The 15,613-nt window shown below is 49.7% G+C and overlaps 1 protein-coding gene across 3 annotated transcripts; it reads left to right on the plus strand.

The window, feature by feature from the left end:
* Positions 1-3,537: 3,537 nt before the first annotated feature.
* On the plus strand, positions 3,538-13,177 carry IRF1 (interferon regulatory factor 1). Of its 3 annotated transcripts, XR_011728839.1 has the most exons (11): positions 3,538-3,648; positions 4,573-4,664; positions 5,676-5,775; positions 6,581-6,757; positions 7,074-7,123; positions 7,265-7,397; positions 7,509-7,634; positions 9,596-9,642; positions 11,007-11,142; positions 12,092-12,992; positions 13,083-13,177. XR_011728839.1 is itself a non-coding variant. In XM_071758774.1 (10 exons), the coding sequence occupies exons 2-10, from the start codon at positions 4,578-4,580 to the stop codon at positions 12,187-12,189; spliced, it is 954 nt and encodes a 317-aa protein (XP_071614875.1). In that variant the 5' UTR covers positions 3,538-3,648; positions 4,573-4,577; the 3' UTR covers positions 12,190-13,177. The 3 variants fall into 3 exon arrangements, 2 of the variants coding, with proteins under 2 accessions (XP_071614875.1, XP_071614877.1); XM_071758774.1 differs by having other exon boundaries at positions 12,092-13,177; XM_071758776.1 differs by having other exon boundaries at positions 9,599-9,642; positions 12,092-13,177.
* Positions 13,178-15,613: the final 2,436 nt, after the last annotated feature.

The raw sequence follows: 15,613 nt of genomic DNA on the forward strand, positions 1-15,613 counted from the left end.
TCCCATCTCTTCATTACCCCAAGTCCTCACCTCCCCATGTCCCTCCCTCCTCATCTCAGCTCCCCACATCCCCATCTCCCCCTCTTCTTATCTCCCCACATCCCCTTCTCCCCCAATTCCCATCTCCCACCTCCCCATCTCCCCGTGCCTCCATGCCCCATCTCTTCATTACCCCAAGTCCTCCCCTCATCATGTCCCTACCTCCTCATCTCATCTCCCCACATCCCTATCTCCCCCCTTCCCATCTCCCCACATCCCTATCTCCCCCCTTCCCATGTCCCCATATCCCTCTCCCCCCCTTCCCATCTCCCCACATTCCTATCTCCCCCCTTCCCATGTCCCCATATCCCTATGTCCCCATATCCCAGGCCTGGAGCAGGGATTCCCCTCTACCTTTTCCCCTAATTGGATTCAAGAGCCTTGAAGAGGGGGAAGAAAACCCCAAAACCTTCAAAGCAAGCCTACCATGAATATTTGCCACCATCCTCAAGCTCTTTCCCCCCAATCCCCCCCCCCCAAAAAAAGGGATGAGGAGGTCTGTGCCACTTGTCCCCAAGGAGACAGCCAGGGCTGGGGGGTTGAGCATCCCTTGGCCTGGAATCAACCTGAAAACCTCTTGTTTTGGGGTGATGCTGAGCGAGCCAGGGAGGTGCCCACCACAGAATGATGAATCCCACTTGCTGGAGCATCATTTGGGGTCTTGACTTGGTGCTGAACAAAAAATATTGTGAAATAATATCCCAGCCCTGGGAGCTCCCTGGTCAAAGTGATAAAAAGATTTCAGCCGCCTGTTTCTCCATGTTTTGGTGAACCATAAAACCCAGAGAAGTGGCAAATCCTGGAGGGAATGTAAAAAAAAAAGGGGAAGGTGAGAGGCCCAGAGTTCTGCAGAGCATCCGAGGTGTTGGAATCATTCATGGAAGTTCCTGCTGGTGCTGGAGAGGGTGGAGCAGAAGGGTTTTTATGGGCCGACCATTTATTGACTTCTCAGGGTACACTGGGTTACTCCTTGTTGATACTTTCAGTGAAGTGGGGGTGAAATTTAAATAAGACTCTGAAAAAAAAAAAAAAAAAAAAAAAAGAATTTTTTTGCTCCTCTCAGTGAGCTGCTGGGTTATTGGTGGAGGGAGGGGAATGAAAGGAAGGATCAGGCTTGGGAAGGGGAAGGTTTTGAAAGCCCAAAGTCAGCCTGACACCCAGAAAGTAGGAAAGGGGCAGGAGAGGGACAAAAAGGGCAACTCAGTGGCTGAGAGGAGGATTTGTATGGGGAGAAAGCAGGGGGATGGAGAGGGAGGCTGGAGCCCTTCCCCAGACATTTCTGCTCTGGGTTTATTTCCTTGGTGTTGATTCACCAAGCCTAAAAACAGCCAGGGAGGGGGGGAGAGGCCTGGAATCATCCACAGCACTGTTCAGTTTGGTGTCATCTGAAATATTTACAGACCCTTTCTGTGCCTGCCCCTGGCCTGGCAGAGCAGGAAGCTCAGGATTCCCTTTGCTCAAAGCAGGCTGAGGGAGTAAAAACAATCCCCAGGAGGCTGGAGCTTGAAAGGATGGACAAAATTATCTTTTTTGGTCAATATTTAAGTTGCACAAGAGGTGCTGTGTCTGGATTTGCAGATGACATTTGGCCTGGAACCTCAAATGCTTTCTGCCACCTGTTTTTTTGTTTTTTTTTCAGGCTACTTTTATGTCACCTCTTCCTACTCATGTTTCCTTGGGCTGAGGACTGAACCTTTGCCCTCTCCCTGGGATGCAAGTTTGGGCTTTTCCTTAAGCTTGGTGGGAAGAAAAAGAAGCAGATGTGTGAGAACCTCCCTGCCCATCCATCTTCCCACCTCTCTTCCAGCTGCAGGTGACCCCAAACCCACCTGGAAAGAGCTGCAGAAGGGAATAACTAAAAATGCTCGAATATTCTGCTGGATTGAAGGCAACGGATGCAAACCTCAGCTCCCCCTCTCCCAGCTCCGATGGACTGGGGGGAAACCCCCGTGGTTCCAGGAACTTTCTCCCAACCCATTCCCTTCCTCCCGCTCCATCCTCGAGGGGCAGGAGAGGGCAGAACGCCAGAGCCTGCACCCCCCTGTCCTCACACGCACATTCCTTTGGGATCAGCCCGGGCCAGGGGGGAAAATACACCCTCAGGTTTGGGAAAAATGCCTGCGTGGCCCTGCCTGGTGCCACCTGAGCCCTCACTGTCACTGTCACTGTCACTGTCACTGTTACTGCCCTGGGGAGGGAGCAGAGCATCTCTGCGGCTCCTCCCCTTCCCTTCCCCCCCAGCAAAGGGGGCAGAGACCAAACCTGGGGTTTTATCCGGGTAAGAACAGCAAAGAACCCACGTTACAGCTCCCAGGGATCCCGTGGGGATCCGGAGCAGGTCCAGGCAGTATCTGGTCCCTGGGGCCCCGGGCAGGGGAGCTGAGCCTGGGGGGGAGCATCCCGAGGTGGGGACTCCATCATCCCTGCGTTTCAGGAGCATCCAGCCCGGGAATGCGGCTCCACGCTCCTCTACCCCTGCTCGTGGCCACTGGGAGGAACTGGGATGGTACTGGGCAACCCCTGGAAGCTGCAGCACAGAGGAGGTGATGGAGCCCGGCTCGCAGCCTTCACAAAATTCCCCTTTCTCCTGAGTTTCCTCCCCCTGCCCCAGCTGCAACGTGCTGACACGGAACCCAGACAGAAGGGTTGGATCCCCCTGGATCCTAGAAGGGAACAGGGGTAGATCCCTTGGTGGGACAGGGGCTGGATCCCTCCTTGGGAACAGGAGCTGGATCCTCAGTGGGACAGGAGCTGGATCCCTTCTAGGGAACAGGAGCTGGATCCTTAGGATGGGGGCTGGATCCCTCCTAGGGAACAGGCTCTGGATCCTTGGTGGAATGGGGGCTGGATCCTTGGGATGGGGGCTGGATCCCTCCTAGGGAACAGGAGCTGGATCCTCAGTAGGACAGGAGCTGGATCCTTGGTGGGAGAGGAGCTGGATCTCACCTAGGGAACAGGAGCTGGATCCTTGGGATGGGGGCTGGATCCCTCCTGGAGGACAGGCTCTGGATCCTCGGTGGGACAGGAGCTCTATCCTTGGGATGGGGGCTGGATCCCTCCTGGAGGACAGGAGCTGGACCCTTGGTGGGAGAGGAGCTGGATCCCTCCTAGGGAACAGGCTCTGGATCCTCGGTGGGACAGGAGCTGGATCTCTCCCGGGGGACAGAACCTAAATCCTCAGCGGGATGGGGGCTGGATCCATTGAGGGGGAGGTGAGGGGGGGCCAGGCCGGGCAGGGACCCCACTTCCCATCCCGTGGGAGGGTTGGGGAGGTGTCAGGCCGAACCGGGCCGGATCCCGTGTCCCTCCCCGGGGCGGTCCCGCGGCTCCCCCCGTGCGGCTGCTGCTCTAACTGCGTGATTTCCCCGAAGTGATGCTGCGGGCGGCAGCCAATGGGGAGCGCGTCCGCCCCCAGCGGCCACGGGGATTGGACGGAACCGGGCCGGGTTCGGGGCGGCGGGGAATCCCGGGCCCGGCCGCGTTATACCCGAGGGCGCGGCCAGCGGGCGGCAGAGGCGGGGCGGCGGGCAGAGGGGAAGGATCGGTCCGGTCCGGTCCGTTCGGTTCGGCTCTCTTACCGCTTTATCTCCGCACGACCCGGCCAGGCAGGTGAGGTGGGGGGGTTCGCGGTGCATCCTGAGCTCTTCGGTTCGGTGCCGTCTCGCGTCTTTGCCCCGGAAAGAGCAAGCCCGGGGGGTTCGGTTCTGCGCGGTTTCGCTGTTGCGGAGGGGATGTGGGGGAGCGGAGTTCGTGGCCGGGTGGTTCCGTCCCACTCCCGGTACCCCTGGGACGGGCTTGCCCGGGTTCGGGGGACTCCGCTCCGCCAGCGGTTCCGAACCCCAGGGCCGAACCCTCCGAGGGTCCATACCTCCCCGGTCCATACCTCCTCCCGGTGGGTCGGTGCTAAGAGTTCGGACCGGTTTGTTGCAGAACCCTCGGGGCTCTCTTGAACCCAAAAAAAAAAAAAAAAAAAACCAAAAAAAACCAAACCACCCCTAAAGCACCGCAAACAGGAAATTATTGCTGTAGAGGAAGGGCTGGGAGGGCTCAGCTCCGGGCTCGGTTCCGGGCGGGTTTGGGTCGGGGGGCTGCTCATGGGGTCACCTGCAGCAGGGTGGGGTCTCCCCCCCCCCTAATCAAGCAGAATTTAATTAATAATAAACTTTTAAGAAGGCGGAGAGAGGGGTCCCGCAGCCGTTCCCACGGGGAAACGGGGGGGGTGCGGGCAGGGGGTGCCCCCCAGAGGGGGTCTGGATGCTCCCCAGGGTTGTGGGGTCTGGGTGCTCCCCCCGGCCCCCCCAAACCCCCTTCCCCCTCCCCACCTTCATCCCTCTCCAGGTTTCACCCCTCCGGCTTTGGTGCTCCCGGAGGCTCCGACTCCTCCCTCCTCGGGGAGAGCCCGAAAAAGAGGGAAAAAAAAAGGGAAAAGTGGGTGAGGGGAGCCCGGCAGGGCTGGGGAGGGAGGGGTGACCCCACAGAATGGTGGGGAAAAGGGGGATTTGTTATTTCTGAGCTGTTATTTTTCCTCTCCAGACACCATGCCCGTGTCAAGGATGAGGATGAGGCCCTGGCTGGAAATGCAGATTAATTCCAAACAAATCCCAGGACTGATATGGCTTAACAAGGTGAGGGGGGGTTATTAATATTAATATTATTATCATTATTATGATATTATCATTATTATGATGACTTCTCTACCTTTAACCATCTTTAGATGACACTGAGCCTGAGTCAAGATCATAAAGAAAGGAAAACAGAGAGAAAACCTGGATATTGTGCTTAAAAACCCAACTGGTTTTCTCTCCAGAAAAGGAGGGTACAGAATGGAGCTGTTCCATTTTATATTTTTTTTTTTCCTGGAAAAATCATCATAATAAATTTCAAATTAAGTCAAAATGCTAAATTGAAATAAAAGCAGCCTGAAGATGCTGGAGAACCAAGAGAACTCCGAGGGCTCTTTTAGCTCCTCTCCCACTCGAGGAGCTGCTCTTAGACTCCCAATTTTATGATTTAGCCTGAAAAAAAATCCCTTTTTTCCCTCCCTTTGGTGGGGATGACCCAGCCCAGAACCTGCAGCCCAATCTGCCACCTCTGGGCTGATGATCCCAGACCTCAGAACCTTCCCTCTCCATCCCAGGATGACACTGAAGCCAGGGAAGTTTTCCTAAGGATTCCTGCAGGATCTTCCAGGAGAGATTCCCTACCAAAACCTAACCTGGGAAACCCCCTGGATGATGACACTCTGCTAGCTTAGGATTCTGGGATAAAGTTGACAATATTGACTGCTTCTCCTCCACCCTGTGGCTTTCCCAGTTTCAGGACTCCTAAAAAACCTTTTGTGTGCTCTGAGCAAGGGACAGGGGATGGGGCAGAGGGGTTATAAAATTCCCCAGCTGCTCCTGGGTATATTTTGGTCAAAAACCCATCATTTGCAAGTGGATACCACTTTTCTTTTTTTTTTTTTTAAATTTGGTTTTGTTTTTTTTTTGCCACTTGAGATGCCACTTTTTTTTTTTTAATTTTTTTTTAAATTTTTTTTTTAAATTTTTTTAAATTTTTTTTCAATTTTTTTTCAATTTTTTTTTTTAGGTTTTTTTTTTTTTTTTTTTTAATTTTAACTCCACTTTCTGCTGCAGGATCAAATGATATTTCAAATCCCCTGGAAGCATGCAGCCAAGCATGGCTGGGACATGGAGAAGGATGCCTGCCTTTTCCGGAGCTGGGCCATCCATACAGGTGTGTGGCTACCAGCAGGAGCCACATGGCTACCTGCCCCCCCTCTCTGCTGGCCAGAGATCAGTCCCTTCCCTGTTCCTCCAGAGTTCAGTCCCTTCCCTCTTTTTTGCTGTCTTTGGGGGTGAGGAGGAGTTGGCAGCACCCTGAGGGTTTTACCCTGCCAGGGAAGGGGTGGGGGGCACCCAGGGGGTGGGAAGGGGACCCAGGGGAGTATTGGGGACCCCAGGATAAAAAGGGGGGAGGTTGGAAGGAGGAGCAGTGGTGGCTGCTTGGGGATGGTCAGCAGGTGGGGAGCAAGCAATGGGCATCATTAGGTTGGGATAATCTGTTATTAATAATATTTTAATTAATAATATGGTTATTATTAATAATGTGGTTATTACCACTGTTATTATGATTATTTCCTCTGCCTTTTCTGCCCTCCTGAACTCTTTTTCTCTTTTAACATCTTAATACCAGGTTAACACCTGAATACCATGCAACATATTCACATCTTCCAACCCACAAGTTTTACCTCTAATTTATTTCTCCTTCCCACCCCCAATTTTTTCCCCCATCCCACTGGGGCACAGGACACTGAGCACGTGCTTGGCTGCCTGCCAGGTCCAACCACATCTCCAGCAAAGCATTTTTTTTTTTTTTTTTTAATTTTTTTCCTCACTTCCACCCCAAGTGGCCACACAACCCCCCAGCGGATCCATCAGAGAAAAAAAAAAAAAAAATTAGAGAAAACCAACTTACTTTTTTTTTTTCCTTTGAACCAGCGACGTCAAATCCCAACTTTGCCCACATCTCTTCTTTCTAGGGAGGTACAAAGAAGGGGAGAAAGACCCTGACCCCAAAACCTGGAAGGCAAATTTCCGTTGTGCCATGAATTCCCTGCCAGACATCGAAGAGGTGAAGGATAAAAGCATCTACAAAGGCTCCAGTGCTGTCAGGGTCTACAGGATGCTGCCCCCCCTGACCAAGGACCAGAAAAAGGGTAAAATCTCAGCAACCTCTGGATCTGGGGATTTCCAGGAGGGTCCCTTCCACCCCTCTAAAATTCCGTGATGGGAAATGTTCCTTTCCCCATCCCTGGAGAGGTGATGCTGAGGGACAGGGGTTGGTGGTGGCCTTGGGGGAAGGGTTGGACTCGGTGATTTTAAAAGGTCTTTTCCAGCCAGAGGGATTCCATGAGCAGCCCTGGTTGTTTGCCTCTTTTTTTATCCCAAATTCTGGGCTTCAAGGGGTCCTGGGGGGAGTGGGGGCAGAGCCCCAGCCTTGCCTCACCTTCCTCTTGGTTTTTTTCTCCCCAGAAAGGAAGTCAAAGTCTTCAAGAGAAGCCAGAAACAGGAGCAAGAGAAAGGTTTGTGTCTGGAGCTGGAGGAGCTCGAGGTTTCGGTGGTTTTCATGCTTCGATTTTTTTTTTTTTTTAATTTTTTTTTTTTTTTTAAATCAGACCACAGGGGAAGGTTCTCAGGCCTCTCTTTCCCCTTTATTTTTCCAGTTGCAGGAGGACACGAGGCTGGAGGAGGCAGCAGAAAGCCTCACCAGCCCTGCCCTGCCAGATGACCACAGTGATTACACCATTCCCAGTTACCCAGGGCAGGAGGTGGAGAGCAGCACATCCATCACCTTGGGTGAGCAGCCTCCCTCCTCCTGCCCCCCAGACAACCCCAAGGTGCCTCTTGGGGAGCAAAAGGAGGTGGCTGTGTCCCCCTGGGGCCAACCCCTCCTTCTGCCTCCTGCAGAGCCATCCCTGTGCCAGGTGAGCACCTCGCTGGGGGACTGGAGACCCCCCCTGGAGCTGATCCTGGCTGACAGCACCAAGGACCCCTACCCACTGCAGGTGTCCCCCCTGGCATCCTCCTCTGGAGGTGAGGGCTGGGGGTTTTTTCCTGGCTTGGGGCTTGCTTTGCTCTTCTGGAGGGAGGGGGGAGGCCAGGAAGCAGGAGGAGGGTGGGATGGAGGTGGGATGGAGGTGGGATGGAGGTGGGATGGAGGTGGGATGGAGGTGGGATGGAGGTGGGATGGAGGTGGGATGATGGAAGGAAGGAGGTCAGGAAGCAGGATGAAGGTGGGATGGAGGTGGGATGAAAAAAGGTTGAAGGCCAGGAAGAAGGATGAGGGTGGGATGGAGGTGGGATGAGGGTGGGATGGAGGTGGGATGATGGTGGGATGGAGGCCAGGAAGAAGGTGGGATGAAGGAAGGTTGAAGCTCGGGAAGCAGGATGAAGGTGGGATGAAGGTGGGATGAAGGAAGGAAGGAGGTCAGGAAGCAGGATGAGGGTGGGATGAAGGCCAGGCAGGTGGTGGAAGAGTGGTTGGAGGCATCAGGAGAAACAAGAATTTGTTGTAGAAAAAAAAAAAAAAACCACCAAAAAATACCAACCAAGCTCAGGCTGCTGGGGCTGGGGGGCTGGAGCTACCAAAGTGTCCTGGCTGGAGGAGAAGCTGTTGCTCCAAAAGTCTCCAGCATGGAGCAGAGGGAGAGCTCTGAGCTCCTGGGCTCTGTGATGGGCTGGAGAGGAGGAGGGAGAGGAAATTCCAGGGCTGGGGAATCCTGCTGAGGTTGGGATGAGGAGGTTGGGTCCTGCAGGGATGGGGTCTCGGAGAGCTCCTGACTTTGGGTGCAAATCCTCCTGCCCAGCCCCTGGACCCAGCTCTGGGGCCTCTTGGGAGGGAGATCCCAAAGAGCATCCCAAAAAAAGGGTTCCAAGGGAAAAATCCCTCCTGGGTGTCATGGGGGGGAAGTCAAAAGTTTGGGTTGTTGGGTGACAGGAGGATGTGAAGTGGGTTGTGAGGCCCAGAAGCTGACAGCTATGGCTCTGGTTTTTCTTTTTTTTTTCCTTTCCTTTCTTTTTCCTTTCTTTTTTCTTTTTTCTATCCTTTCCTTTCTTTTTTCCTTCCTTTCCTTTCTTTTTTCCTTTCCTTTCTTTTTCCTTTTCTTTCTTTTTCCTTCCTTTCTTTTTCCTTTCCTTTCTTTTTCCTTCCTTTCTTTTTCCTTTCCTTTCTTTTTCCTTCCTTTCTTTTTCCTTTCCTTTCTTTTTCCTTCCTTTCTTTTTCCTTTCCTTTCTTTTTCCTTCCTTTCTTTTTCCTTCCTTTCTTTTTCCTTCCTTTCTTTTTCCTTTCCTTTCTTTTTCCTTCCTTTCTTTTTCCTTCCTTTCTTTTTCCTTTCCTTTCTTTTTCCTTCCTTTCTTTTTCCTTCCTTTCTTTTTCCTTCCTTTCTTTTTCCTTTCCTTTCTTTTTCCTTTCCTTTCTTTTTCCTTCCTTTCTTTTTCCTTTCCTTTCTTTTTCCTTCCTTTCTTTTTCCTTTCCTTTCTTTTTCCTTTCCTTTCTTTTTCCTTTTCTTTCTTTTTCCTTTCCTTTCTTTTTTCCTTTCCTTTCTTTTTTCCTTCCTTTCTTTTTTCCTTCCTTTCTTTTTTCCTTTCCTTTCTTTTTTCCCTCCTTTCTTTTTTCCTTTCCTTTCTTTTCCCTTCCTTTCTTTTCCCTTCCTTTCTTTTCCCTTCCTTTCTTTTCCCTTCCTTTCTTTTCCCTTTCCTTTCTTTTTTCCTTTCCTTTCTTTTTCCCTCCTTTCTTTTTTCCCTCCTTTCTTTTTTCCTTCTTCTTTTTTCCTTCCTTTCCTTTCTTTTTCCCTTTCCTTTCTTTTTCCCTTTCCTTTCTTTTTCCTTTCCTTTCTTTTTTCCTTCCTTTCTTTTTTCCTTTCCTTTCTTTTTTCCTTCCTTTCTTTTTCCTTCCTTTCTTTTCCCTTTCCTTTCTTTTTCCCTTTCCTTTCTTTTCCCTTTCCTTTCTTTTTCCCTTTCCTTTCTCTTTTTTGGTTTTTCCTGCCCTCACCCAGCAGTCACAGATGAAGATGAAGAGGAAATGAACCCAGAGATTCTGAAGGTAAAGCCCAGCCCCCTGCTCAGAGCCAGCTCAGCCCAAGCTGCTGCTGCTGCCACCACGGGAGGGAGGGAAGGAGCTCCCTGGATGAGCTGAGCAGACCCAGGAGCATTATTTGGGGAGGAAACCTGAAAAAAAAAACAAAAAAACCTAAAAAAACCCTACTAAATTACTAAAAACCCTACATCTGCCCACCCCTGATAAGATGGGGAGTTGGCCACCAGAGGTGCTTCAGCCCTCCTGGTTTGGCAGCAACTTTTAATGTTTTTTTTTAATTTTTTTTTTTTTTTTTCCTGGGCCTGAGCAGAGTTTTGGGTCACTTCAGAGCAGAAAAGGGAACTCAGTCTGGGCCCAGGGTGGAATCCCCATCCCTGAAGGTGCTGGAGGAGTGTTCAGGTGCTTCAGGAGGTGGTTGGACTTATTCTTGAGGGCTTCTTCCAGCCTTAATAATATATATTATATATATATAGTATATATAGATAAATATAATAAAATAAAAAATAATGTAAAATAAATATATATTATTATAAATATTATAATTATAAAATATTATAACATATTATTAGATATATTACACATAATATATATTATGTATTATATATTATGTATTATATATTATGTATTATATATTATGTAATATATATTATGTAATATATAACTATATATAGTATAACAACATATTATAATTATAATATTTATGACGTATAATAATTATATATAATTATAATTTAATATCATAATAATTATATGTATTGCATATAATTATAATATATCTATAAGTTATTTATTTGTATTATTATTTGTTATTTATTTTTTATTTTCTTACTTATTTTATAATTACTTTTATTTATTTTATTATTTATTTATATTATTATTTATATTATATATAGATTATAAATTATATAATTATAATAATATATTTTATACACTATATTATACACTATATATTATATATTATATATTATATATTATATATTATATATTATATATTATATATTATACACTATATATTATATATTATACACTATATATTATATATTATACGTTATACATTACATTATATATTTATTTTATATCATTTTACATATATTATATAAATAATATAAAACAAATATAGAATATAACATACAAAAATATACAATATATTATATTATATATATTATAGTATAACACATAATATATACAATTTTTTTTTTTTTTTTTTTGGCTTACCTCTCCTCTACTGAAGAGCAAGGACTAAAATGCTGTATATATAATTTTTTTTTTTTTTTTTGGGGGGCTTACCTGTCCTCCAATGATGAGCAAGGACTAAAATGCAAGGGAAGCAGGAAGGGTTTGACCCAGGTGCTCTCTCTCTTTCTCCCCAGCTGCTGGAGCACAGCCAGGACTGGCACAGCATCAGCGTGGGGGACAAAGGCTTCCTCAGCAACGAGGCCGGGACCCTGAGCCTGGGCACCCCCTACAGCTGCCTGGAGCAGGACAGGGACATCGACACCACCTCAGGTACCTCTCCCACCCCTGGGGTGCAGGCAAGAAAACCCAAATTCCATGGGGGGGGTGGGGTGGGGAATTTGCACCTCTCCAACTTCTGGGATTGCAGAGGGGGAAGGGAGGGAGGAGGCTGAGGTTGGGAGGGACCTTGGGAGCATCTCATCCAGCCCAGGATGCTCAGAGCCTCATCCAGCCTGGCCCTGAACACCTCCAGGGAGGGCACAGCCACAGCTTCTCCATTCCAGAGTCTCCCCATCCTCCTCCTGAAGAATTTCTTCCCAAGATCCAGCCTAAACCTCTTCTCCTCCAGTTTAAAACCATTTCCCTTGGATATTCCTTATGAAAAGTCCCTCTGCAGCCTTCTGGAGGTTCCCTTCAGGAACTGGGAGGCAGCTCCTCCTCTCCATGCTGAATATTCCCAACTCCTCAGCCTCTCCATCCCCAATATCCCCTTCATGCCCCTTCTTCCCAGACCCCCAGCTTTTCCCTGGAGCTCTCAGACCCCCCAACACACCCATGGATCCAAACTTCTTCTCCTCCAGTTTAAAACCCTTGGATATTCCTTATGAAAAGTCCTTCTGGAGGTTCCCTTCAGGAATTGGGAGGCAGCTCTGAGGTCCCCTTGGAGTCTTCTCCTCTCCAGGCTGGACAATCCCAATCCCAGCTCCTCAGCCTCTCCATCCCTGGGATCTCCTCTGTGTCAGGAACCTGTTGGCACCAAAAGGAAAGTGAGAAAAATGCCTCCAGGAAAAGCCTGGCCCAGACCTGAGGGTTATGGAAGAACTTCCATGAGCAACGAGTGGAATGGGACAGCTGAGCAGAGAGAGTTGGGAATGTTGTAGCAAAATCCCAGCTCAGGAATCTTCCCATTTCATCCTGTTTTTCTGTATAAATTCATCCATCACTGCTTTGCTCTTGCTGGAGGAGGCTGAGGGCTCATTCCTGTTTTTTTTTTCTCTAGGAGAGCTGGAGTTCAGGTTCTTGGATCAGAAGAGCAGCCTGGACTTCTGGCTGGACACTGCCAGACCTGGCATCCAAGCCATCTCCTGTGGCTTCTAGAGCTCCAGCTTCCCCCAGCTCCTGGCAGGAACCTTGGGAAGCATGGAAAAAATCATTGGTTACTGACTGGAGTGAAGCAAGGAGCTTCTGTTTGCCATGGAACCCGTAGGCCTGGGAAGGTTAGAGAGGAAAACTCCATGAGGAAGAGATTCCAGATCCATAAAAATATTTGCTGCATAACGGGACTGCTGGCACTGGGAATGTTCAGCTGCAGAACTCACCCTGGGATTCTGAGGCTTGTCCTGGGACATGGTGCCCCACGTGCCATGAGAGCTGGAAAAGGCTCCACGTGTCCTGGGAAGAGGTCACCAAGCATCCCAGTGGGATGAGGAGGATGTCACCAGCTCTTCCAGTGGGATGAAGAGGTTGCCAAGCACCCCAGTGGGATGAGGAGGTCCCCAACTCTTCCAATGGGATGAGGAGATCACCAACCATCCCAGTGGGATGAAGAGGTTGCCAGCTCTTCCAGTGGGATGAAGAGGTTGCCAAGCATCCCAGTGGGATTAGGAGGTCCCCAACTCTTCCAATGGGATGAGATCACCAACCATCCCAGTGGGATGAAGAGGTTGCCAACTCTTCCAATGGGATGAAGAGGTTGCCAACCATTCCAATGGGATGAGGAGGATGTCACCAGCTCTTCCAATGGGATGAAGAGGTTGCCAACCATCCCAATGGGATGAGGAGGATGTCACCAGCTCTTCCAATGGGATGAAGAGGTTGCCAACCATCCCAGTGGGATGAGGAGGTCACCAACTCTTCCAATGGGATGAAGAGGTTGCCAACCATTCCAATGGGATGAGGAGGTCACCAACTCTTCCAATGGGATGAAGAGGTTGCCAACCATTCCAATGGGATGAGGAGGATGTCACCAGCTCTTCCAATGGGATGAAGAGGTTGCCAACCATCCCAGTGGGATGAGGAGGTCACCAACTCTTCCAGTGGGACGAAGAGGTCGCCAAGCATCCCAGTGGGATGAGGGTGGATGAGCACCCTGTGGATGAGCACCCAGTCTTCCCTGGCAGGTTTGGGTGCTGCTTCCCTGTGCACCATCTCCTTGCCCAGTTCCTGCCACTTAGAACAGAGATTGCACTAAGAGCCCCCACTTCTGCTTTGATTTCCTCCACCCCCCTTCTTCACCTTTCAGCCCCCCCCTGCATCAGTAAAGTTTAGACCAATAAAAATGTGAAAATTCCCTTTTAGGCTTCGCTTTGGTGTAGTCCAAGCCCCCAGGGCTGGTGCCTGCTCCTCCCCACACTGATTCCCAAAAAGCTGCTGGGTTTGCACTGAAAAAAAAAAAAAAGGGGCAGAGCTTTTCCTTCAGCCTTCCAGATCCCTCGGGATCTTCTGGGATGCCCACGGTGCTGGGGGAGAGGCTGGAGCTTGTGTCTAGGAAGCAAATCACTAAGTTGTAAGAGAGTTATTTTCATGTACATTTTATTTTTGTATATAAAGCCCTGTATATTTGTTTTAATAAAGATGTTTTATAGATGGCATGTTTACTTTTCCTCCTGGGAGAGCATTCCAGATGCCTTCAAAACACCCAAGCAGATGGGATGGGGAGGCAGAGGGGATTTTTTTCCATGAGTCACGGGAGCCCAGGGACTTTATCAGAGTTTGCTCATGTTTTCCACCTCCCCTTCTTCTTCCCAGTGCAGCTGCTGGATGGAATCTTCCTGGGATGGGCAGCCCAGGCCCACAGGGGGGGTTGGTTGATCCCTGCCACCATCTCTCTTCCCCAGGGATGCCCCATCCCTGGAAGTGTTGGGGTTGGATAAAGTTGGAGCAACCTGATCCAGCTGAAGATGCCTCTGCTGATGTCTCTAAAGGTCCCTTCCAACCCAAACCATCCCTTCCTTGGGATCAGGGTTGCTCTGAGACCCCTTCTCACCACATCCCTGTTCTGGATGTCACCCTCAGCTTCAGTTCCCAGAAGCTCAGATCCAGCTCCAGAGCTGGGATTTGCCTGCAGGGAAAGCAGGTGCCCAGGTCCTGGGGGAGCATTTCCATGACTTTCCCCTGGAAATTTGATTCCCAAACTTCCAGGGAAGGGGCAGGGGCTGACATGGTCATCCTGGGTGGATGGATGGATGGATGGATGGATGGATGGATGGATGGATGGATGGATGGATGCTGCTACCCCATCCATCCAGGAACCCCCAGCCATGGGCTGCCTCCTATCCCAGCTACCAAAAAACCCAAAAAAAACCCCCAACACCCAACCAAACCCCCACAATCCCACCCAAAACCTCCCCCAGCTGTAGGGCAGGAGCACTCTGTGCATGAGCAAAGCCATCCCCCAGGAAGGGACTGGGACACGAGCAGAGGAAGTGGGGTTTGGTTAGAAACCACTGCCAGTTGGGTACGTGTGGGGTGGGGGAGAGAAAGGAAGCTTTCTGAGATGCTGACAGGGCTAAAAATAAGGTGAGAGATTAATTTACCCATTCATGCATTAAAAGGAGCAAGTTTTGCACAGTTATGCTCAGGTGCAAAATAAAACCCAAAGCAACCTCAAAAAAAAAAAAAAAAAAAAAAAAAAAAAGCTCTTCAGGTTTTTCCTAGAGAAGAATTGGGTGAAGATTTGAGGACAGGAGAAGAGCAGAACCTGCCCAGCCCAGCCATACCTGAGGGGTTTGGCCAGGGAAAAGTGGCCAAATCTGATGATGGGCTGGAATTTCTGTCTGGTCACTTCCGAGCTGCCAAGTTCCAAGTATTTTGTTCTTTGCTTTCGCCTCTTTGGGATGGCAAAAAAAAAAAAAAAAAAAAAAAAAAAAAAAAATTGCTATGCTATTAAAGCAGCTTTAAAACCTTACCTTGGGATCCTTCTTGTCCTAATTAAGCTCCTCACAAACCCAGCAAGGATTTCCTGCCTTGGGATAAGAGCTGTTCCCACCTTCACCCTGCACAGAGCTCCATCCAGCCCAGCCCGGGAGCTCGGGTCACCTCTGTCCCCAGCCACAGCAATAAAAGGGAAAGTTTTATGGGCACAGCGGCTCTTCCTGGTCCTGGGAACCTTGGCTGAGGGCGAGGAAGGTTTGCAGGCAAGAAAAGAGAGAGAAATCCCCCCGGGCAACGGGCATTGGGATGCAGGAGCTCGGGATGCAGGAGCTCGGGATGCAGGAGCTCGGGATGCAGGAGCTCGGGATGCAGGAGCTCGGGATGCAGGAGCTCGGGATGCAGGAGATCAGGGATGCAGGAGATCAGGGATGCAGGAGATCAGGGATGCAGGAGATCAGGGATGCAGGAGCTGGGGATGCAGGAGCTCGGGGATGCAGGAGCTCGGGGATGCTCAAATCCCGCCGGGCTGCAGCTTCCCTGCAACCCTTCCCCCCATTTAAAGGGAAATTCCGAGCTTGGGGATGTAAAGGGGACAAAACCTCCAGAAAAAACAGCGCAGGCTCCAGAAGTCTCGGCGAGGGTCTGAGGT

Source organism: Heliangelus exortis, chromosome 15 (genome assembly GCF_036169615.1).
Source record: "Heliangelus exortis chromosome 15, bHelExo1.hap1, whole genome shotgun sequence".
NCBI classification, from domain to species: domain Eukaryota; kingdom Metazoa; phylum Chordata; class Aves; order Apodiformes; family Trochilidae; genus Heliangelus; species Heliangelus exortis.